The 24,971-nt window shown below is 35.9% G+C and overlaps 1 protein-coding gene and 2 long non-coding RNA genes across 5 annotated transcripts in view; 1 reads left to right on the top strand and 2 right to left on the bottom strand.

Moving 5' to 3' along the window:
- The window catches only part of LOC125657236 (uncharacterized), an 8,609-nt gene extending 4,905 nt beyond the window's left edge, over window positions 1-3,704 (bottom strand). The window contains exon 1 of one of the 2 annotated variants that reach the window (XR_008796950.1): window positions 3,577-3,704. This is a non-coding gene — a long non-coding RNA (uncharacterized LOC125657236). Of the gene's footprint in view, window positions 1-770; window positions 1,316-3,576 lie in introns of those variants that run through there. The other variant, XR_007363231.2, reaches the window with a different exon arrangement.
- On the top strand, window positions 1,932-4,698 carry LOC125654512 (uncharacterized). The gene is made up of 2 exons (XM_056144366.1): window positions 1,932-2,012; window positions 2,331-4,698. The coding sequence occupies exon 2, from the start codon at window positions 2,363-2,365 to the stop codon at window positions 4,112-4,114; it is 1,752 nt and encodes a 583-aa protein (XP_056000341.1). The 5' UTR covers window positions 1,932-2,012; window positions 2,331-2,362; the 3' UTR covers window positions 4,115-4,698.
- A 999-nt stretch (window positions 4,699-5,697) lies between these two features.
- LOC130048115 (uncharacterized) lies at window positions 5,698-16,473 on the bottom strand. 2 transcript variants are annotated; one of them, XR_008796949.1, is made up of 4 exons: window positions 16,398-16,473; window positions 10,337-11,539; window positions 6,065-6,246; window positions 5,698-5,788 (listed from the first exon to the last, which is right to left on the bottom strand). It is a non-coding gene; the product is annotated as an uncharacterized LOC130048115 (long non-coding RNA). The 2 variants fall into 2 exon arrangements; XR_008796948.1 differs by having other exon boundaries at window positions 16,291-16,467.
- Between the last annotated feature and the right edge of the window lie 8,498 nt (window positions 16,474-24,971).

Raw genomic sequence — 24,971 nt, 5'->3', positions numbered from 1 at the left:
GTCAAGGGTTATTGATTCGTTACCTCGCACTAACGTTTGTGCGAGGTAACGAATCAATAACCCTTGACTTGTGAAGATGGTGTCTTATTTCAAAGAGGATATGGAAAAACTGGGGATTATCTCCCTTAGACCGTAACAAAAATAACATGACCAAACGGAAAGAATGCTATTTTTCAGATTTGAACAAAACCAGAGAAAAAAGGAACGATCCCGAGAAAATGTTGATAGAAAATACTAAAATTTAAGCTCTTTTCATCATGAAATTAGTTCACTTTATGTATCTCTTTAATTTGTAAACCATTTTACAACGAGGGAATCAGGATTTCCGATTAAAATCTCCATGACCACTTTTTTTTTATAATTCCGATCCGATTTCGTTCTAAAATATCGCAATATTTCTGAATTTTGGTTAATTCATCTCAGTTTCTTTTAAAAATATAATTCTCTTGATTTTTTCCCTTCTAATTAACGTCTTCGTTAAAAATTTAAGTTTTAGATTTTAAAAAAAATATTAATAACGTTTTAAATTTTAATAAATAATTTTATTTGAAAATTAAATACCTATCTGAATGTTATAGACATGTGATGTTAGATATCCGTATCATGCATCAAATCACAATAAATTTAAAATTTGGACTCTTAAGATCTCTCATTTGCAGATTTTTTTAACATTCCTCATTGCATCTTGCTTAACGTCTCTCTTGAAAATTTTTCACTCAAGACCAAGATCGGTGAAGGGCTTCAAATTTAGGCCTTTGTTCGGCGCTTACGGCCATTGAGCAGTGAGGGTTCTTTAGCGTGCCACACCCACTGCGACATGGGACATCCGTTTTTAAGGTCGTCTCCGAGTACCCGTGACATTCACACCCGAGCGTTTGATTTGTCACTTCCTGTTTTAATGACTTAGGTCTGTCGCGGCCGGGATTCGATAACATTCCTGAAGAAAAAACAAAATATTCATACAAAATTATTAAAAGTTTGCATTACTATTTCAATGATAAAATTATACTTTGTATGGGGTAATTTCAAGATCTCTTGAAATAAAATTTTGGCAAACGGACGACTACATCGAGCATCATAGACTTCCAGCATGGTGAATAGCAGAAGTAATTGGTAGTGTAAGAATGCCCATCTACCTAGCCTGAAAGCGGAAACAAACATATTTAGGGGATAGGGCCGGTAATTCATAGGACCTCCTCCACACCCACACCTTAAATCTTCCAAGTTTGTCTAAATATGGACTTTTGTTTTTGGTTAGTCTCTAAATTTATTCGAGGACCGAAAACAATTCAACACTGCTCTCTCTCTCTCTCTCTCTCAATGAGTGCAAATGTGTTAAATTATAAAGTCAATGATATCAATTGGCGACATATGGATGCACGCACGATAAAATATTAATGAAAACTTAATATACCAACGTACGTGTCATGTACATGTACGTACAGCCAGCCCCCCCCCCCCCCCCCCCCCTTTCAACTTTCTGACAACGTTCTTTCTACGTTATTTTTATATACAAAATTAAGTTAACGCGCAAAATAAGATATATTGACGGATTCACTCACCACCTCACGCTTTTCGTGGTAGTATAATGGTTGGTTAGGATGTAACCTTGATGAATTTAAAGGACGAACTGAGGCATCCCACCCCTTCCCCTCCCTCAAATTTACAAATATGAAGTTTGGGCAAACGAGAGATTTGTAGGTTTATTTTCTGCTAGTCAACAATTTTAGAAAATTTCTCCTCTAGCGATGCTGGTGTCTATGAACGACTCTGAAATCTTGTAAAAGAAATAATAACTCGGCAGTACAAAGTAAATTGATTTTTAAATTGGCAGCCGCCATGTATGAAATAAACGAGGGCCACCAGTAAAATTTGTGATGATTCTACATTCTGCCAGTTACCGGCTTCCGTAAGATAGGACAATATATATAGAATCGATCACGCGTAGATATTTAAAGCACGGGATTAACACAGAAGGTCGAACAATCACGGAAGCCATGTTGGATTTTTAGGTGAGACAAAATTATATATACATTGCAGTGTCACCAAATTGTTATAAGTGTACAATGTAACTGTTTGAATGATCAAAGACATCGGTAAAACAGTTTTGCTTACAATTATCGTTGTATTATCTTGAATTTAAGAACTCGGGAGGGGGGGGTATATTTAACGATCCTGGCGTTATTCTAGCGTGTAAATTGTTTTAACCTGTTACATGTAATTTGTTTACTGAAATTCACATCTAAATAATTTATTTTAAAAGTTTATTTTATATCATTCAATCGATAACTTGATCTTAAAATTAATTTAAAAAATTCATTTACCGACAGTGCGGAGAACCAATGTAACCCAGAAAGCAAAAATGCTGCACCCCCGGCGCAGTGCCCAGGACGTCCTTCTGTGTGACTCCTGTGAAACTTTCCCCCTACAGTGTCACTGTGAACTTTGTCAAATCAATCTCTGTACTAATTGTGTAGGAAAACATCTCTTGGATTCCTCTAAAAGACACAACGTTGTGCCCTTTAAACAAAAGAAGTCTACCCCTAATTACCCAGAATGTCCGACACATGCCGACAAACACTGTGAACTTTACTGCGAGGATTGTGACGTTCCTGTCTGTTCTACCTGCATCTCAGATAAACATAGAGGTCACATTTTATACGACGTTCTGGAAAAACTCGGCTCTAAAACACAAGGATTACAAAACGATTTAGAGGAACTAGAGACCAGAATTTCTCCCCGCTATGAAGAAATGGCGTCCGATGTCCAAACTGAGAAAGCCAAGTTAGAAACGAATTATGAGAAATTGACCACAGCTGCCGACCAACAAGAAGAAATCTGGCACCGAGAGATCACCGCCATTGTCAACCAAGTGAAATCCGACATTGCGGAGATGAAAACTAAACATATGGCTGCCTTAGATAAAAACACGGATGAAATCACGCACAGTATTACTGAACTCAAACAAATGATTCTAAACCTGAAGGCAATATTAGAATCCAATGATATCTCTCTAATTTCTACCTACAAATCGAGGAATAACGAGTTCAGAAGATTGCCTCCTAAAGTCCGAGTTACATTACCAAGTTTCTCTCCTCAGAAAATAAACACAGACCAGCTCCGTGAAATGTTTGGTTCTCTGTCACCATTATCCATTAACACAGAAGAACATGGCGACACAATGAAGTCACCAGAAGCTGTACCGCCTACTCCAGTCAAACCAATGAAGTCACCAGAAGCTGTGTCGTCTCCTCCAGTCAAACCAATGAAGTCACCAGAAGCTGTATCATCTCCTCCAGTCAAACCACTGCTTGATGAACCGCGACTCACCGCCACCATAGACACTGGGTATGGTGAATGGAAACTATACAGTGTTAGCTGTCTCAATGAAGATCAAGTCTGGACATGTGGGGATAACAAAACCATGAAGCTCCTCAACCTCCAGAGTAAACTACTGACATCAATACAAACCGAGTCAGGGATCAGACCATGGGACATAGCAGTGACACGGGACGGAGATCTTGTTTATACTGACTGTAACACTGTAAACATTGTTAAGAATAAACAGATACAGACCGTGATCACACTACAGGGGTGGAGACCTCGCTATGTCTGCAGTACCGCCTCCGATGATCTCCTGGTTACCATGATCAGTGATGATAAAACACAATCTAAAGTTGCGCGTTACTCCGGCTCCACAGAGACACAAAGCATTCAGTTTGATGATCAGGATCGTCCTCTCTATTCATCTGATTATAACGATAAATACATTAGTGAGAACAGGAACCTGGATATCTGTGTGGCTGACCGGACAGCTAAAGCAGTAGTGGTGGTCAATCAGTCAGGAAAACTCCGATTTAGATACACTGGTCATCCCTCTAATACCAAGCAATCATTTACTCCAGCCGGCATCACTACAGACAGCCAGAGTCACATCCTGACAGCAGAGTGTCGTTACAATGGTAGTATCCACATCCTAGATCAGGACGGACAGTTCCTCCGTTACATTCACTGTGATTTACACTCTCCATACCGTTTATGTGTGGACATCAGAGACAACCTCTTTGTGGCTGAGTATCTCACTGCTAAAGTGAAGAAAATCCAATATCTATAAACACAGTGTTAATTACACATCTCAACACATTGTTAATTACATCTACCAACACAGTATTAATTACAGCTCTGTGTAGATTACAGCTATTAAACAGTGTTAATTACATCTCCAAAAACTGTTAATTACACATCTAAACACTGTCAATTACAGTTATGTGTGTTAATTACAGTTCTGTGTGTTAATTACAGCTCTGTGTGTTAATTACAGCAGTGTTAGTGATGGGTAACTAACCTGTGTATTGACACAGTAGATTTGTGGTTGTTTGTGTTTGATTGAACATTATTCTGTTTGTTTATTCAATGTATTTACATGTATTATATATAAACATTCTTCTGTTTGTTTATTCAATGTATTTACATGTATTATATATAAACATTCTTCTGTTTGTTTATTCAATGTATTTACATGTATTATATATAAACATTATTCTGTTTGTTTATTCAATGTATTTACATGTATTATATATAAACATTATTCTGTTTGTTTATTCAATGTATTTTCTTGTATTATATATAAACATTATTCTGTAAATAATTATATCTTTGAGTTTCAATGTATATGTACATAAATAAACATTATTTAGAGCACAGTCTTACATTATTACTGAGTACTTAGATTTGTAGTACATCTGATCTTACATTATTACTGAGTACTTACTTAGATTTGTAGTACATCTGATCTTACATTATTACTGAGTACTTAGATTTGTAGTACATCAGATCTTACATTATTACTGAGTACTTACTTAGATTTGTAGTACGTCTGATCTTACATTATTACCGAGTACTTACTTAGATTTGTAGTACATCAGATCTTACATTATTACTGAGTACTTAGATTTGTAGTACATCTGATCTTACATTATTACTGAGTACTTACTTAGATTTGTAGTACATTTGATCTTACATTATTACTGAGTACTTACTTAGATTTGTAGTACATCTTATCTTACATTATTACTGAGTACTTACTTAGATTTGTAGTACATCTGATCTTACATTATTACTGAGTACTTACTTAGATTTGTAGTACATCTTATCTTACATTATTACTGAATACTTAGATTTGTAGTACATCTGATCTTACATTATTACTGAATACTTAGATTTGTAGTACATCTGATCTTACATTATTACTGAGTACTTAGATTTGTAGTACATCTGATCTTACATTATTACTGAGTACTTAGATTTGTAGTACATCTGATCTTACATTATTACTGAGTACTTACTTATATTTGTAGTACATTTGATCTTACATTATTACTGAGTACTTACTTAGATTTGTAGTACATCTGATCTTACATTATTACTGAGTACTTACTTAGATTTGTAGTACATCTGATCTTACATTATTACTGAGTACTTACTTAGATTTGTAGTACATCTTATCTTACATTATTACTGAATACTTAGATTTGTAGTACATCTGATCTTACATTATTACTGAATACTTAGATTTGTAGTACATCTGATCTTACATTATTACTGAGTACTTAGATTTGTAGTACATCTGATCTTACATTATTACTGAATACTTAGATTTGTAGTACATCTGATCTTACATTATTACTGAGTACTTACTTAGATTTGTAGTACATCTGATCTTTATCACAGATCTTCAGATTCAAGGTCACAGTCTTCTGTTTACCATCAATAGTGTCACATCACTGTCCTACAAAATCAACACAGATAAATAGAAATCATATCAAACTGGGTTATCTAAAATTGCAAGATTTTATTTAATTAATTACCTCAACAAAGTCCAGACTTTAATTAGTCTATGGTAATAAGTTGCACTTATTAATGATATAAATCAGAATTAGACTTTTCTATAGTCTTGACTGATAAATATTGGACCTGTAACAATTTAACAATTAGCAAGGTTGACTGACATACATCTTAATGTCCTACAATACAAATGACCCGATTGTTGGACATTGAGACTAACCATTACTTATCTGACTCACACTGCCCATCAGTGAATTTGAATGGTCATGGCGTTATTCAGAATGAGTCCAGCAGACTGGCCTAGTGTGGGTCCAGGGATTTAGGAAGAACTATACATCCAATCACCTCCTCCTATCATACTTCGTTCTTCGTGCAGTCCAGCTTGACCAGAATCTCTCAGATCTATCAAAACAAGAATATCGGTAAAATTGATGGAGGCATCCCAAACTAATTAGTCTAGTCAATCTAGCAAATCACCTCAAAGTAATTGCAACCGAAACAAACTCGACGAAATTAAATAACAGAAGCGTGATTAACAACATACAAATAATCAGACAATGGGAAATATTTCAAATTTAGACTTAAAATGTTTTAGTAAACCATCAATATTTTGTGGTATTTACAGCATGCCGTACACGTAAAGGGGAGTAACTCAACTATGAAGGTCATTGGAATAAAATATCTACACAACGATCTAGGGTTATAAAAAATGTGATTAAACGGCTTAATTGTATTGAAAAGGTGATTTTTGAAAACTTGTATACCGAGTGAGACAATCAATAAAATGATCAACATCTCATAGTCTTTGTGGACTTCAATTCCCAGGGAACTATCGGAAATATGTTTCAAAATATTTTGTTTGACCCTTTACCATGTTGACTGAATTCATTTAAATTTTATATGCAAATGAACACAGTATTCACTTGAGAAACTATAAATAATCAATTCTAAATGAAATTGTGTCATTTTACAAGGGGGAACTATGTTTTATATTTGGTGGTGTTGTTCCTGCTGGCCCTGGTGACAATCTCATTCTATCGGAAACCGTTTTGTGATTACTTCTTAATTACTTTGATTTGTCAAAATATCTCTCGGATAATTGTTAACACCGGCAATTATAATTTACCGATACACAGCCTATAGATTGTTCATTGGCAAGCCTATAGATTGTTCATTGGCATTGTTTACGTAGATCCACTGGATAAGTGATAACTGGAAATGACGTGTGAAATAATTTTACAAACCCAATCCGGAAGTCAGAAGACTTTTGGGTAGTTTAGGAAACAATCGAGTGAAAAGCATGACCCGCAGGGTCATGAAAAATAATCTGGTTACGGGTCAAAAAATCGTGTGTAACCCGACAGAATCGGTTAAGTTGGCAACTATGATGTCAATAGCCTTAATATTGTTCTGTATCTCTCCAGGATGCAAACATATTATGTTACTGTATCTTGTAAACATTTTCACTAGACCCGATATTTTCTATTCAGTGCATATATAAAAGCATATACACATAGATGTTTAGGATATAATTAGCGCGATATGATTTATATTGTAATATATAAATTGACTGCTTAATCATTAATTGAAAAACGGATTTACAAGAACGTTTGCACTTAAATGATGACCTACCTTCACTTGATGTTAATTAAGCTAACTTGTAATGAAAAACGGACTGAGCTCAACGTAAACTACAGGAATTTGTTAGTATTGTTTCCATACAGAGAAGTGAAGCTGTTCTTATAGAAGACACAAGACAGAGATTTCAAGGGTTGTTGACTTCTGCGAAATCTAAATTCAAGTATCGTAATATACTTCAATTCATTTATAAAATATTGGTGAATGAAATGCATTTCTTGGACACTATGGTGTATAAAGGAAAGTGATTTGAGGTACATGTAACTCACATCCTAGATTTTAAAACATACATCAAACCAACAAACCCGTTCCAAAATTTGGAACGAAAGAGTGCACATAATCCTTCAGTTTTAAGGGATTTATTAGAGATGATACCACACGCCATATGAGAAACACAGGTGATGTACTTCAAGAGATTCTTAAAGAATTAAAAAAGAAATTCTCAATTCAAAACATACATGTACAAGTGGTACTTGATAACTTTGATCGAGCTACTCTGTTATCAGGTGTTAATAAATGCAAACAAGAGGACCATGGACCACATTGCTCACCTGAGTCACCTTGGCCCATATTTAAAGGTTTTCCTTAAATATTCACATGTGAAACTGAGAACTCTATTGTGGCCCCAACCTACTCCCTAGGGCCATGATTTTTACAAACTTGAATTGCACTATATCAGGAAGCTTTCATGTAAATGTAAACTTTTCTGGCACAGTGATTCTTCCAAAGAAGATTTTTAATGATTTTCCCTTTAAATTTGTATGTAAAACTTTGATCCCCTATTGTGGCCCCATCTTACCCCCGAGGACCATGATTTTTACTAACTTGAATCTGCACTATGTCAGGAAGCTTTTGTGCAAATGTAAACTTCTTCGGCCCTATGGTTCTTGAGAAGATGTTTTTTAAAGATTTTTTTCTATATTAGTATGCAAAACTTTGATTCCCCATTGTGGCCCTATCCTACCCAAGGGGGGACATGTTTTCATCAAACTTAAATCTTCACAATATCAGGAAGCTTTCATGTAAATTTCTACTTTCCTAGCCAAGTCGTTCTTGAGAAGATCTTTAAAAATATTCCCTATATATTTGTATGTAAACTTTGATTCCTTACTGTGGCCCCATCCTAGTCCCAGGGGCCATGAGTTTGACAAACTTGAATCTGCACTATGTCAGGAAGCTTTCTTGTAAATATCAGTTTTTCTGGCTCAGTGGTTCTTGAAAAGGAGAGTTCTAAAGATTTTCCCTATAAATTTGTAGGTAAAACTTGGATCCCCTATATCGTGGCCCTACCCTACCCCCGGGGGCCATGATTTTAACAGACTTGAATCTGCACTACATAAGGAAACTTTCTTGTAAATGTCTACTTTCCTGGCACAGTGGTTCTTAGAAGATTTTTAAAGATTTTCCCTATATATTTGTATGTGTAGCGGTCAGCCGGGTTCGATCACTGGTGGGCAGATAGCTCGTTAGTAGAGCACCTGGTTTGAATCCCGGTCTGGTCCATTGCATTTTCTCCCATCCTGTTCCATATGTAAAACTTTGATCCCCTATTGTGGCCCCATCCTACCCCCGAGGGTCATGATTTCAACAAACTTGAATCAGCACTATGTCGGGAAGCTTTCATGTAAATGTCTACTTTCCTGGCCCAGTAGTTCTTGAGAAGAAGATCTTTACAGATTTTCCCTATACTAGTATAATTGTATTTAAAACTTTGATCCCCCATTGGTGGTCCCAACCTAGTCCCAGGGGGGCCATGAGTTTAACAAACTTGAATCTGCACTATGTCAGGAAACTTTCATGTAAATCTCAGCTTTTCTGGCTCGGTAGTTCTTGAGAAGATTTTTAAATGACCCCACCCTATTTTTTCATTTTTGTGATTATCTCCCATTTGAAAGGGGCATGACCCTTAATTTGAACAAACTTGAAAGCCCTTCACCCAAGGGCTAAGTTTGGTTGAAATTGGCCCAGTGATTCTGGAGAAGTCAAAAATGTAAAAAGTTTACAGACAGATGGACAGCAGGGCGATCAGAATAGCTCACTTGAGATTTCAGCTCAGGTGAGCTAAAAACCAGCATTATACATGGTTTTGTATAGAATGGCTCAAGATTAAGTTGCTTCTTGTTATGTTTTATAATAAAAATGACCATAAAAATGATAACTTTAAAAGTTTGTATTCTAGTTTAACAACCATTGAGTCAAAATGATATGAAAGGTGGATACTTAATCGCATCATTAATTTATCAACACCGGTATATCATGTAATTCTAGGATAAACATGATAAATATATGACGACACCCTAGTCCCAGGGGCCATGAGTTTAACAAACTTGAATCTGCACTATGTCAGGAAACTTTCATGTAAATCTCAGCTTTTCTGGCTCAGTGGTTCTTGAGAAGATTTTTAAATGACCCCACCCTAATTTTGCATTTTTGTGATTATCTCACCTTTGAAAAGGGTATAGCCCTTCGTTTGAACAAACTTGAAAGCCCTTTTTTTAAAGGATGATTTTTGTTAGGTTTGGTTGAGATTGGCCCAGTTGTTTTGGAGAAGAAGTTGAAAATGTAAAAAGTTTACAGATGTACTGATAGACAGACAATGGACAACAGGCAATCAGAAAAGCTCACTTAAACTTTCAACTCAGGTGAGCTAAAAAACAAAACAAATGAATCCCCTTTTTTTAAGAAATTGGTTGCATTAAAACTTGGCCTAGTGGATAGAGAGGAGTTGAAAAATGTAAAACAGATACCATAACAGTTAACAAAAATTGATCAGAAAATGTCAAAAGAATTACAGTGCACTCAGAAAAAATTCAGTTGTGTTGTGACTTTTGCGAAACATTTTCACTGGTTTGACCTGGAAAAATACTATTGTAAGTCCTGAATTAGTGAGGTATTGTGCTGTGTGGGGGTATATCCCTCTGTCTCTGATAATAAAGGATTTGTAGTGGAATTTCTGTCAATGATTTGACCAGGTACATCATCATCACCCTGCAAAACAACGACAATGACATTACAATTGTATAACATGAATTCTGACCATGAAGCTAGAAATGCAAATACTATAAAGTGTGACTGGTACTAATCATAGAAATCAATTTTGGCCCCTTTTTGTGCTAGTTACTTTCCAAATTGTCAAGATATCAATTTAAATTTCCATATCTTTATAGTATATAGCAAATATAATTTGTTTTTGTTAAACGTCTCCCCAGCTCTCCCAATTGAAAGTGCTCCAAATTACACCCCTCCCCCGGAGTGAGTCCCCTTAATGTACTGCATGGTATGAAGGAGAAAGCAAGTCAGAGCAGAAATATCAACATTATCAACTGTAATTTAAGCATTGAGGAAAAAGATGGAGAAAAGATTCGAACATTGATGTGACCAATGTCATTGTTGTATACTATACAAAAATAATGACTGTTGTGATGTATTCTCCTTTCCTGACAATATGCACATCTACAAATGGAACTGAAGCATTGTACAAAGTTTCAAGGCTATCCAATAAGCCATAAAGGAAGAGAGGTGATCACAAGGTATTTTACATCATCCACCCCTCTTAGATCCACTATAACTTTGTGGAAAATATTTGGATCCTCATGTCCCACCAATTTGCGCATCTACAAATGGCAATGAAGCATTGTACAAAGTTTCAAGTTTATCAGATAACCCATACAGGAGAAAAAGCATTCACAAGATTTTGGATTTTGTCACAGACAGATGGACAGACAGTACAAACACAATATATATATAATTATACATGTCTGTCCCTGGAATAGGGGAGACATAATTAACACGATTAAATTGAGAAATTTACAAGCATAAAAATGATTGGACTTCACTGTGTATGCTATGGGGGCATATTCTCCTGTCTGTGTATGCTGCGGGGGCATACTCTCCTCTCTTTGTCTGCTGCGGGGGCATATTCTCCTGTCTGTGTATGCTGCGGGGGCATACTCTCCTGTCTGTGTATGCTGCGGGGGCATACTCTCCTGTCTGTGATAATACAGAATCTGTCTGTAAATGATGGAATTTCAGTCAATGATTTGGTACAGTCATCACCCTGTAAATGAATAGAAATGAAATGAGTTCTCTTAATGATTAGCTAGAGACATTGTATATAGGCCATTAATTACCACATGCGATCCAAGAGTGGTGGATTTCATTATGAACTGGAGATACGTGTGACATCATTAGCAGAAAATAATCAAATGAACTCTTTATGAAATAAGTGGCACTAATAGTTCTTATTTTGTGTAAAGCTAGGGGTTCAGGAGTAAAGAATTTTCAGTTTATAAGGTACACAGCCATCTTAATGCTGGAACCACTAACCTGGACCTAAGGAGTTTCACAGTTTGTGAGCTAAATGATTTAGATAGAATGGCAAGCTATTTGAAAATTTATACATTTTCACCCCTGGATTTCTTCCCTAGGGGTTTGAATTTCTGATCCAGGATTCACAAGTTTCACAACAATGGAAGAGGCATCCATGCTCATTTTCACTACACACCCAGTTCTTGAGCTTCATATTAAAGAGTTAAAACACAGCTTAACAGATTCCAATGTCTGTATTTTCACTAGCTTTATACAATCCTGATAACCTCGTTCTGGAGACCGAAACACTCATCATGCACCATTAAATTCACAATTTTGGAACAGGACGCCATAATCTATGTTCAGCTGTGGTGGAGATGTTTTAACATTTAATGTATTTTCAATATATAAACATGATCTCCGGGCTCTTACACCACATTTTTGTACTGGGGCAGGGGACATCAAAATTTGGAAAATCAGAGACATTATGGGAAAAATCAACATACCAGCTAGTACTCAATAATTTGTAAAGTATCAAGGGTTTCTTTCACTTTATATCAATTTCAACTATTTTCACAAGCAACAGGAACTTGTGCAGTGACTCTATATATATTAAATATATAGTTGATCATTTTGAGAAAATTTAACATTTGTTTGGGAAAAATGTCACCTTATTTTAATTGAGAATGTGCCTTTAAAAGCCCCCAGATGTAGATAATTGAGAGTTCTGGATCATATAGCCCTAGATAGAATGCTCTCTCGTTAAAGTGATAATGTCCTGTGTAGGGTCTGGTCCTAGACACAGTTAGATTTAATATATTGTAACTAATATAGCCCCAGTCTTCATGAATCTTTTATTGAATACTTGCCAATGCAGGTATTTCTATCAATTTCACCTGCCCTAAAAAAAAAAATCAACATTCCAAAAAAAAGGTTGAAGTTTTTTTAGGCCAGGAATAATTTTGAGCAAATCCGTATGTATGAAGCACTGTCATTTATTCGGTAAAATACTCCTAATGTTACAGGTCCGCAGATTGCTTTCTACTAAAACTGCATTTTTTGACTAAATAAAGTAAATTTGATTGATTGTATCTTGTTTAACGTCCCACTTGAGAATAAGTAAAGTAAATTTGAAAGTTTTCATTTTCAAAATATTGTTGTACATATCCTCCACTTTTCATCCATGGATATCAAATTTCTCTGGTGTAGCATGCATCCTTAAGTTCAACTAGAAAGTATTCTTATGCAGGAGATGCAGGCATGTAAGTTCAGTCTTAAAGAGAATAAGCTACATGTATAAGTGGCCTACATTTTTGCTGTTACTCCCCTTATACTAGAAGTTGGGGGTGTGATTACGATTGCGGTCCTAAGCTTCACATAAATAGTACTAACAAATAGTGTATAGTAATTAAAATTCCCCTTTATTCTTTATCATGCTGAGTTTAACAGGTTGTAATATATCTATGACAAAAACAAGGGTTAATTTCTTATATTTTCTGGAGAAAACTTTTTAAAATATGCATTTCGTCAAATTGTAGAGTTGGGGAGGGGGTATGACAGGTGTATTTGACGTTTCTTTTTTTTCTGTTCCAATCATGCAGTTAATACTGAGGATTTCAGTGGTTATCTGTTTTAAGATCAACAGACACCTACAATTAACAGCACAATGAAAGCATGTGATACAATCAGGTAGGTAATATTGTTTATAAAGGGGGGGTGGGGGTGTTGACTTCATAAAATTGCCTGAAAATGTTTGACAAGAAAAAAATCCAAAAAAAAGAAAGGCGACAAGGATTAATCTTTCAGTTCCATTCATAGGTTAAATTTTACATTTCCACTACCACTCGCTACAATGCTGGGGTTTTTTTTAAAGAGGGGGGGGGGGGTTCCTATCTATAGATCTATCTCTGCACGAAAAAATAACAAACTTTGTATGTAAGAGAGGCAGACCCATTGTTGCTACGAACCTGATGATTGTTTTTGTGCTCATTTGAGTAATTGAAGTGCAAGAAGAGGTGTAAGTTGATGTATACATGTATATGTACAAAATCTAACTTTTAAGAGATTGAATCCCACACGAAAAAAATATTAACAAAAATATAACACTAGAGATACCATTTCAAGATAATTAACATGCTTTGTGCATTGGCACCTGGTGTACACTTAGCAAGTACTTTTGTTGAGTATGAAACAATATTAAAATTGATAATGTACTATTGTACACGTATGCTTTGGTTGTACATGTGATAAAAATTAATAATGAAGAATTGCTGCTGTACTAAGGACATCGTGATTCTGATCTAAAGAAATCGAGGACTAGTTAACATTTACATTCACTAGTCATAATATGTCAGATGACAAATTTTTTTTGTTCTCAGGTGCAAATTTTGCAATGTGGCAATTTGTCATTATACATGTACATTGTCTGTACATTTTACTTGTACAGTGTATCTAGCCTCGACAAATCTCTACTATCAATATTCATGTAATTATGAAAAGTACATATATAGATTATGGCCTTAGTACATATGCATTGTTTTGTTATTTGAAAAAATAAGTAATGAATTTCATCATATATCAACACTTAACACAATTGCCCATCTTCATTAAATTCAGTCAATCAGTTTACCATATTAAAATTGTTAGACTGTATTTTGATTTAAATAATTGTATTTATCCATTTACTGCATAATGAATTATGTTGTGTGTCAACAGGATAAGTCTAGACTACAATTCGTCTCAGTTCTGTACAAACACTTACGAAGCTCAGATACAAGAAGATGGCAACGACTGAGATTTATTATTAGTGCATCATTATACCATAAAGGTTTAGAAAAACATGCTCTCCCCCCAACATTTGTACAATGACTTTCAGAGATTTCTTGCATTTATCAAATATTGATGGAGCTGGTGTAGGTGGTATATGTCTACGAAACTCGTCGTGTATTATAAAAATTAATATATTTTGAAGTAATTTTTACAACTGGTAAGATCCCTTTGCTATTAGGAAGAGTTAATATATATTATGTCCTCTTTAAATTTACAAATTAAAAATTTCCTAGAAAAAGATCATAAAGTAAACTGTCCAGATCTCACTACGATGTTATGTAATATGTACACAAGCAAAGGGGCTGTAAATGGGGTTGGGGTGGAGCTGAAAAGTACCTGTCCTAAAAGATAAAGAGCTAGACACCCCCCACTTCACAAATTCCTGGATCTACCTAAGATGTAATAGAGAACAGAGCAGATAAGAGCACAGGTATAGATCTGAATTTTAATCAATAAATAGATATAAATAGAAAAAAAAACTTTATTCATCTATTCATCTACATGTATATACATGTATATGTATATATATAGAGAGAGAGAGAGAGAAAGAGAGAGTTTCTTTTTTATTTCTATTCATATCTATTTATGGAATTCAGATGTGATAAGAGACCCGTGTGTTATATGTGTGATAGAGAACAGAGCAGACAAGAGACCCCTGTGTTATAAGTGTGATAGAGAACAGAGCGGATAAGAGACCCCTGTGTTATATGTGTGGTAGAGAATAGAGCGGATAAGAGACCCCTGTGTTATATATGTGATAGAGAACAGAGCGGATAAGAGACTCCTGTGTTATATGTGTGATAGAGAACAGAGAGGATAAGAGACCCCTGTGTTATAATGTGTGATAGAGAACAGAGCGGATAAGAGACCCCGAGTTATATGTGTGATAGAGAACAGAGTGGACGAGAGACCCCAGTGTTATAATGTGTGATAGAGAACAGAGCGGATAAGAGACCCCTGTGTTATATGTGTGGTAGAGAATAGAGCGGATAAGAGACCCCTGTGTTATATATGTGATAGAGAACAGAGCGGATAAGAGACCCGTGTGTTATATGTGTGGTAGAGAATAGAGCGGATAAGAGACCCCTGTGTTATATATGTGATAGAGAACACAGCGGATAAGAGACCCCTGTGTTATATGTGTGGTAGAGAATAGAGCAGATAAGAGACTCCTGTGTTATATGTGTGATAGAGATCAGAGAGGATAAGAGACCCCTGTGTTATAATGTGTGATAGAGAACAGAGCGGATAAGAGACCCTGTATTATATGTGTGATAGAGAATAGAGCGGATAAGAGACCCCTGTGTTATATATGTGATAGAGAACAGAGCGGATAAGAGACCCCTGTGTTATATGTGTGATAGAGAAAAGAGCGGATAAGAGACTCCTGTGTTATATGTGATAGAGAAAAGAGCGGATAAGAGACTCCTGTGTTATGTGTGATAGAGAAAAGAGCGGATAAGAGACTCCTGTGTTATATGTGTGATAGAGAACAGAGCGGATAAGAGACCCCTGTGCTATATGTGTGATAGAGAACAGAGCGGATAAGAAACCCCTGTGATTCGACTGAATTTTGTTAAATACTGGGGTTTTGCTTCACTGACTCAAACTTAATTAATAGAACGTAGATCTAGATTGTTTTTAAAGTGATAGGCATAAGGACGTACTCACTTGGTTGTGAGGGCATGTCCCAAAACACGGTTAGATTATTCTAACTAACTCAAACTGTAATTAAAAAATATATCCCGACATTTTAATAGACCCTAACAGTGTTGTACCTGACAATCATTACTGAACTCAAATAGATCTACTGCAAAATCCAGTGTCCTGATTCAGCGTCCATTTTTGTTTGACAGGATGCAAGTGTCGTCTGATTTATCAAGAGTGACAACTTTTGTATATCCTAGTGAGGCGGTAATATTCAGATACTGCAGGAGTTATAGTTCTTGATACAAATAGTACCTGTACTTAGGGGCTTGCGAACATGATCATACCCGCCAACCCTGAAGTTCACAAAAATACCTAATTAATAGATAAAAACATTTTAGCCTATTTATCGTAGATAATTGTGATCATTTGAAAAACATCACTTAATCATAACCCTGAACATTTTGACATTTTATATACAGTGAATTTAAATGACTGTAAATATGTAAGATTACTTGTAGTTTCTATATTAAAGAAATAAGAAAGATCAACCCAAACAAAAATAAGAATCAGTGCCCATACACTGCATATTAAAACAGGACGATATTCTAGATCACGTGTTCTTGGAGAAAAACCGCGTGTTCCTCATACGTGCAGATTATTTATTGAATTTATGAATCATATTTTGTACTGTATTAACCAAATTATGACCACTGCAGATTACTACACGATGAGATATTTAATTGTCAATGTGATATAAAACCACATTCTGTTCATTGTTATTTTAGGTATTGTACTTATGACTAGGCTACATGCCATTGTATGAATGTCAATAGGCCTACATTGCATTGTTGAATTGAATTAATATTTCCAAAGTTGAAACTTGACTTTATTATAGATAAACCCCAGGAACCGTAGGAGCACCTGCAGGCACGTAGTTTTTTAAAGAGGGGGGGGGGCAGTCGGAGGAGAAGTTGGAAAAAGTTGAATGTCTATTTATTCTTGACAAGCTACAGAAATTGTCCAATTTATAAAACGGGGAGGGGAAAGTGGAAATCGGGAGACTTCATAACCGATAATTGATTTAGAATTGTTTCCCAGGCTTCGTTTTATTGTGTGTAGAAGAGAAAATACATTTAATTATAGTTCTGCGTAAAATGTAAAGGTAAAAACACATCGAGAACATATTATCAGTTGTTCCGTAATCGCGAAATTCGTGAGGAAAATCTAAAAAGAAAAATAATAAGAAGAAGAAATTGCAATTTATTTCTCACTTCCTGTTCAAGGTATAGGCCTACAGAGGAAAACAATCCGAGTTGTTGATCGCGTCCGTGTGAACGAACTCGTGTTGACAGCCTGGGCGTCAACAACAAGCTGTAAAATGATGGCACATTTCGGTTTCTTTACATGAGCTATGAGAAGAAAATTCATGCATCCATTCCATGAATATTTTTAATTGTGAGCTAAAGAGGGAGTAATGTAGTTCACACTCCACAGGCACCTTCGTGTGTGTATGGGGGGGGGGGGGTCAATCACCCAATTTATTTTATTTTGTATCTGAGAATAACGGAAAAGGAAGGTTTTAAAATATGGTAGGTAGCCCCCACCCCCACCCCCACCCCCTCCCCGATTCTACATGCTTGTTAAAGTCAATTTTAGACACCTTCAGTAGCGGATTTAGTGGGGGGGGGGGGGGGGGGCAGCTTTTGAGTACAACCAGGGACCTATATACTAACACCAAAGTATTTACTGGTTTAATACTGATCCCATTGGTGCAAACATATTACACATCTATTGATGAACCCTATCCAGTTGAAACCTTTTTATGTCAATTCAAATTTTGAACTGAAGGGTTTGACAGGGACAGGACTATATTTTGTGGCGGAAGGATTCATTAGTTATAATTCTGCATGATATTACAGTTTCTGTTTCATCCAATGTATCGTCTATTTTTATACTCCTACACGTGTATTTCAGTTTTATAATTTATGATACAGGTAGTTGAGACATGGAGCTAGTTCAAATGTTGTAATTCATTAACTTGGTTGATACATTTTCCAAACAGAACACCGATTCTTCAAAAAGTTTACTCGAAATGTTGTATAGAAATTCAGTATTTTCGCTAATTCAAAAATTTGATCTCCAACCCCAACTCATGCTCATTTCTTTGTCACCTTGTTCATAAATCCGTCCTACGGAAACTCAGTTTCAAAATCAATAGCTTGAAAGCCTCATCAATGTTTTATTTTATGCATCAGTATTTCAGAAAATGTTCATAACAATCACCAATATCGCTGAATGATAAATCTAATTTATGAATTTAATCTGTCAACTCCACAAACAAGAACATGGAAAAATAAAGATTGTCTTCCTGCCTACAGTTAAATGTGAAAGTGTTTTATTTGGTCGCAACGGGTTTGTTTGTTATTTTTTATCTCTTCCCCGCCACTTTTACAAGGAAACGTCTAACCGATTACACAGAAATAAAACACGTAAAATTACGTAAATTTAAACAAAAGTAAATGAATGATTTAGTATTTTCCAAATCTGTATAAAATGCACGTTGATGGAAGACTAAAGGTATAGACGAAGTTTCTACCAAGTACAGACTACCAAACATGAATACTTGGGTTCTTTTTGTAAAGATATGGGGCTATGCATATTCTTGTGGTTTATCTATGGCCATCAATTTTGTGTCGTCCAGTTATCATCAGACCTCCATCCGTGGCTCCAGATACTTAAACCTCACCATCCAGGAGACATATCGTGATGTTGAAAGCCTACTTTGGTGCGCTATGCTGGCTAGCAATGTAGCCCCGGGTTCCCCTTTTCGTTTTCATGACACTCAGAGAACGTGCTTCGTGGGAACTGCTGCTTGTGTGAAACACACGAAATTTCCAGATTTTTGCTGGATTCCAAGCAAAGGTAAATTAAATTATTCAGCATATTCTTCCATTTCTTATTTGTTCATAATAAGCATAAAATGATAACGCAGCTCACACTGTCAGGTCGCAGGTCACACTGTCAGGTCACAGATCACACTGTCAGGTCGCAGATCACACTGTCAGGTCGCAGATCACTCTGTCAGGTCGAGATATCCGGAAATGTTGTGATCAAGCATCATCAGGAATGGACTGCCATTCCTATAAACATGTGCAATATTTCGTTGAGATGTATATTTCGATTGGCATATTATTTTATATCGGGTCTCTTACTGACCGTCTACATATCGGGTTATCAAGCCCATAAACAATGAGATCAAGCCCATAAACAATGAGATTAAGCCCTTAAATAATGAGATTAAGCCCATAAACAACGAGATTAATTCCATAAACAACGAGATAAAACGTATAGACAGTGAGATTAAGCCCATAAACAATGAGATTAAGCTCATAAACAATGAGATTAAGCCCATAAAAAATGAGATTAATTCCATAAACAACGAGATTAATTCCATAAACAATGAGATAAAACCCATAGACAGTGAGATCAAACCCATAAACAATGAGATTAAGCCCATAAACAATTAATATATTAAACCCATAAACAATGAGATTAAGCCTATAGACAGCAAGATCAAGCCTAAAGACAGTGAGACCAGGCCCATAGCCGCTTAGGGGTCGTTATCATACAATGTTTAACCAACAAGCAATTGCATCGCTTGGGGTCGAATTTACTATATAAAGAGTACTCTTTAATAGTAAATTCGACCCCAATCGATGCAATTGCCTGGGGTTTAACCCGACATGACCACATACAGAAAGACTGCCCGAATTTAATCAGGACCCATCTGATACAATCATATTCCGTATTTTATAGAACTTTAAACACTTTACAGACAATTAATGCAAAAACGACTAAAAAATAAATCGTTGCATAGTTATTCTTATTAGATAAACCCATAATCACAAAGACCATGGGCTAGTAAAGATAATGAGGGGGTCCCAAGGGATTTTTGCAAACAAGTATTTTTTTAAAGTACATAGTCCCTAGATTATAAATCAGGTTGTTTGACATTTCTACGTGGGGGCGTTTACGAGTTTTGGGGCAAAAACATGAAATTTGTAAAAATGATAGCCAAAAACTGGAAAAACTCTTCAGATCCGATATAGATGTCATTGACATTTGCAAACAAGTATTTTATGAACGAATGTAACCCTTTGTTTATATATAAAGTTGTTTGACATAAATATGTGAGGGCATTTACGAGTTTTGAGGCTAAAACATGATTTTTTCTTTAAAAATCGACGAAAAATAGAAAACTCCTCCAGATCCTATATTGATGACAAGGACATTTGAAAACAATTATTTTCTGAAACTCTATTACCCTTTAACTATAAATCAGATTGTTAACATTGAGACGTTTTCGATTTTGGGGGCAAAACCCAAACATTTGTAAAAATAATAGCCGAAAACTGGAAAAACCTCTTCACATTCAATATTGATGTCATTGACATTTACAAACAAGTATTATGTGAACTTATGTAGCCCTTTGATTGACAAGATGTTTGACATAGATAATTGGGGACATTTACGACTTCTGGGGCTAAAACATGATTTTTTTTTCCCTTTAAAAATCGCCGAAAAATGGAACAGTTCTTCAGATCATATATACATAATATGGACCTTTGAAAACAATTATTTTTTGAAAGTATGTAACCCTTTAATTGTGAATAAGATTATTTGACATTAATGCAAGGGGACCTTTTTTAAGTTTTGGGGCAAACTCATGAAATTTGTAATTAAAGTATTGTTTAAAAATGGAAAAACTTTGAGAATCTTACAAACACAATATGGACATTTGTAAAAATGTATTTTGCATTAAAGAACTTAACCCCTTGTTTATATATCAAGTTGTTTGACATTAAGGCGAGGTATATGAATTACTGAGTTATTTGTAAAAGATATTCTTGTATGGAATATTAATCCAGAATTTGTAATCGCATTGCAAATAGTAGTTTCAAACTCTTGAGTCTGTGAGTAACTTCTACAACCGGCCGCGACAAACATAGGTCGTTAAAACAGGTAGTGGCAGTTCCATTGCGCTCGACATCAGGTGTGAATGTCACGAGTCCTCGGAGATGATGTCCCGTGTCATAGTAGGTGTGGCACACTAAAGAACGCTCACTGCTCAATGGCCGTAAGTGCCGAGTAAAGGCTTAAATTTGAAGCCCTTCACCGGTCTTGGTGACGTCTCCATATGAGTGAAAAATTCTCGAGAAGGACGTTAAGCAAGAAACATACAATCAATCAATCAATCTAGTGACATAACATGTTTGATAGTGTAATTAACTTAGTACTTCTCGTCAGATGGTGCATAGTTATTTTAAACCTGAGCTGCTTAGGTAATATCCATTTTGCCATTGAAAATAAGATGGGGTGTCTGATACGACTTGAGGGAGACATGCAATGAGATATTATATACACATGTATTCAGAGAAGATGGAGAGGTGGCCATGGTAAGTTATTGCATGGTAATTTTGTGGCAGTCAGAAATCTGCCTTTTGATTATCATAGCAGATTCTTTGACTTGAAAGGGCTAACGCAAATGCAGACTCAATTCAGTAGCAACACATGCAGATTATATAAGTTCGCCTTTGGAGTTTTCCGAAATTAAATTTTGCTACCAAATTTTCTTTGTGTTTTTGATTTAGGTTTCAAGTTTTGTAATCACGGTTATATGAATCGGGATAAATGACAAGTATCTCTCTCTGAGCTTTGTCATACTTTCAACCACATAATTCTACACGATATTCGGATAAAGTCAAATGCCTTTCCATGTTGCTCAAGAATTATATCAATTTGTAGGTTCTTAGTGTATGTTTATCTACAGATTGGATAAAACATTCCCTCCTTTAGTAACCAAATCAATATACTGAACTTTACTTATAGTTGTCCCGTGGGTATCTGGGTTAGAAGGGATAGGTCCTCGGTACCTTTTGCGTGTCGTAAGAGGCGAATAATGGGGCAAGAAAACCATTGTCTCGTGGGAATCCAGGTTAGAATAGGTCCTCAGTATCCCTTTGCTTATCGTAATAGTGTAAAAATAGGCGACTAAATATAAGGCTGTTCTTTGGGTGAGATCGCAAAAACCAAGGTCTCGTTTCACAGCAGGTGTGGCATGATAAAGATCCTTCCCTGCTCAATGGCTTAAGCGCCGAGCATAGGCCTAAATTTTGCAGCCCTTCATCGGCAATGGTGACGCTTCCATATAAGTGAAAAATTCTCGAGCAGTACGTTAAACAATATACAATCAACCAACTAATTTATTGTGTTATAATCACTTTTATTCTATGCAGAGTGTTTTAAATGGCTTCTACTGTGTTTGTTACACACTTATCAAGTTTGTGTTTTTTCCTTGTACTTGAGTTTCTTCATTACAGAACAGACATTTATGGGCGGGGAAAGTGTCGATAGTGAACACAGGTTGAGTGAACGTCTCTAAGTCTTACAGTTCACTTGACTCGGCGCAACTTCGTCAATGATCAAGTTTTACTTCTACTTCCATGTCTCTCTCAAGTCGTATCAGACACCCCATCTTATTTTCAAAGGCAAAATGGATATTACCTAAGCACCACAGGTTTAAAATGACTATGCACCATCTGACGAGAAGTACTAAGTAACTAAGTAAGTTTAAAACTGAAATTAGTTCTTCACAATTATAAATATGCCACACCATTCCTGACTTTACAATGTATCCCATGCAACTCGGCTCATGCACCCCTGGGTGCATATATTGATTTTTCATACTGTTTATTTAGTATTGAACATGTTAGGCCTGATAGGTACATGTTATTTTGGGACTGTAGTATACACTGTATAATTTCGTAAGACATGAATTTGTAGACATTTAAAAATATGTACCACTTTCTTCTATTTTTTATACGTGTTTCTCACAAATGTCTTCTCTGGAAAGTCCCTATGTCGTTGTTTATGTTTACAATGTGTCGTCTTTAATACAGTATGGTACACCGTAACAGCCATGTTGAATTTGTCAAAAAAATTATAAATTCAAATGGCCATATCTTGAAAATGCCCCAACATAAATTTATCAAACAACCTTCATTTACCTATATTTTATACACACTTTCAAAAAAGTGTAGAAAAATCCCTAAAGGGGATGTGGGGTTTACAAACAATTTTGTTTTGTTTGGGGTTTTTTTTGGGGGGGGGGGGGGTCAACACATCAGGCAAGTTACATCTGTACCCCTCGATTCAAAGAATGACGTCAACACATTCCCTATACACACTCCGTCTCCAATGTTATCTACATCAGTGGCGGATCTATAGACCTTATGGGGGGGGGGGGGGTGTTGAGGCCCAAAGGGGGAGGGTATGGGAGCGGGTTAACCCCTCCAATTGGGGGGGGGGGTGTCGGATGGCCTCACCTGGGGAAATTTTAAAGATTGATTTAAAATGGTACATGTTCGACTGAAATTCTTGTTCCTTCTTCCTTTCATTTATAATCACCACATCCTTTATAGTGTGGTAAAAAAAGGGGGGCGGGGGGGGGGGGGCTCTGACTCCCCCCCCCCCCCTTAAACCCGCCACTGTACATGTACTTGGTGTCGCCATACTTCTGTAAACTGGGAGGTATGGTGTGATCACGTGATAAACAGTACATATATATTCACCAGATCGACCCTGAGTAACTTAGGGCCGCCGATGGCTTCCTATATGAAGACACATTTTGTTTCAATCTAGTTAGTCTGGTTTTTAATCTTTCCACGTGTGAATATCCGCATTCCATGAACTTTGCTGCCCATTTCATGGCATTGTTAGTAGTGTTGGAAAATATATTTTCTGGTTTATATTTTACCTTTAATTTGTATCTAAAATGATCATTAATGCTTACCTACATGTGTACGGGTATATCATATGATGGTTTATATTAATAAGTTTAACTTGTCCTTATTGGACTATTTCCCTTTACCATCGTCCAAATATGGAAATCATTACGAAGTATGGAGACAAGACAGGATCGGGTAATTTTCAGCTTCTACGGTTTTTAAATTACAGGAGAATAATACCTATATTTTACGTAATTGAAAGCATTTATATTCCTAAAAATATACTGAAAAAAATGTAAATGATAAAATGTCTTTCTTTGGTTTGTTAGTATAACAAACATTGCAGATTAAACTGCATAACCCTGAACGCGTGTTATCAAATAACTCCTAACGCGTGTTATTAAATAACCCCTAACGCGTGTTATCAAATAATCCCTAACGCGTGTTATTAAATAACCCCTAACACGTGTTATTGAATAACCCCTAACGCGTGTTATTAAATAATCCCTAACGCATGTTATTAAATTAAATATCCCCTAACGCGTGTTATTAAATAACCCCTAACACGTGTTATTAAATAATCCCTAACGCGTGTTATTAAATTACATAACCCCTAACGCGTGTTATTAAATAACCCCTGACGCGTGTTATTAAACAACCCCTATAGCGTGTTATTAAATAACCCTTAACGCGTGTTAATAAATAATCCCTAACGCGTGTTCATAAATAACTCCTAACACGTGGAATTAAATAACCCCTGACGCGTGTTATTAAATAATCCCTAACGCGTGTTATTAAATAACCCTTAACGCGTGTTATTAAATAACCCTTAACGCGTGTTATTAAATAATCCCTAACGCGTGTTATTAAATAACCCTTAACGCGTGTTAATAAATAATCCCTAATGCGTGTTAT

The sequence above is a fragment of the Ostrea edulis genome, chromosome 7, assembly GCF_947568905.1.
Source record: "Ostrea edulis chromosome 7, xbOstEdul1.1, whole genome shotgun sequence".
Classification (NCBI taxonomy): Eukaryota; Metazoa; Mollusca; class Bivalvia; order Ostreida; family Ostreidae; genus Ostrea; species Ostrea edulis.
This window is presented reverse-complemented; position numbering and strand designations above follow the sequence as displayed.

Bases quoted from the DNA above. Each gene is read 5' to 3' on its own strand.
- LOC125654512 (XM_056144366.1), top strand. From the start codon at position 2,363: ATGCTGCACCCCCGGCGCAGTGCCCAGGACGTCCTTCTGTGTGACTCC.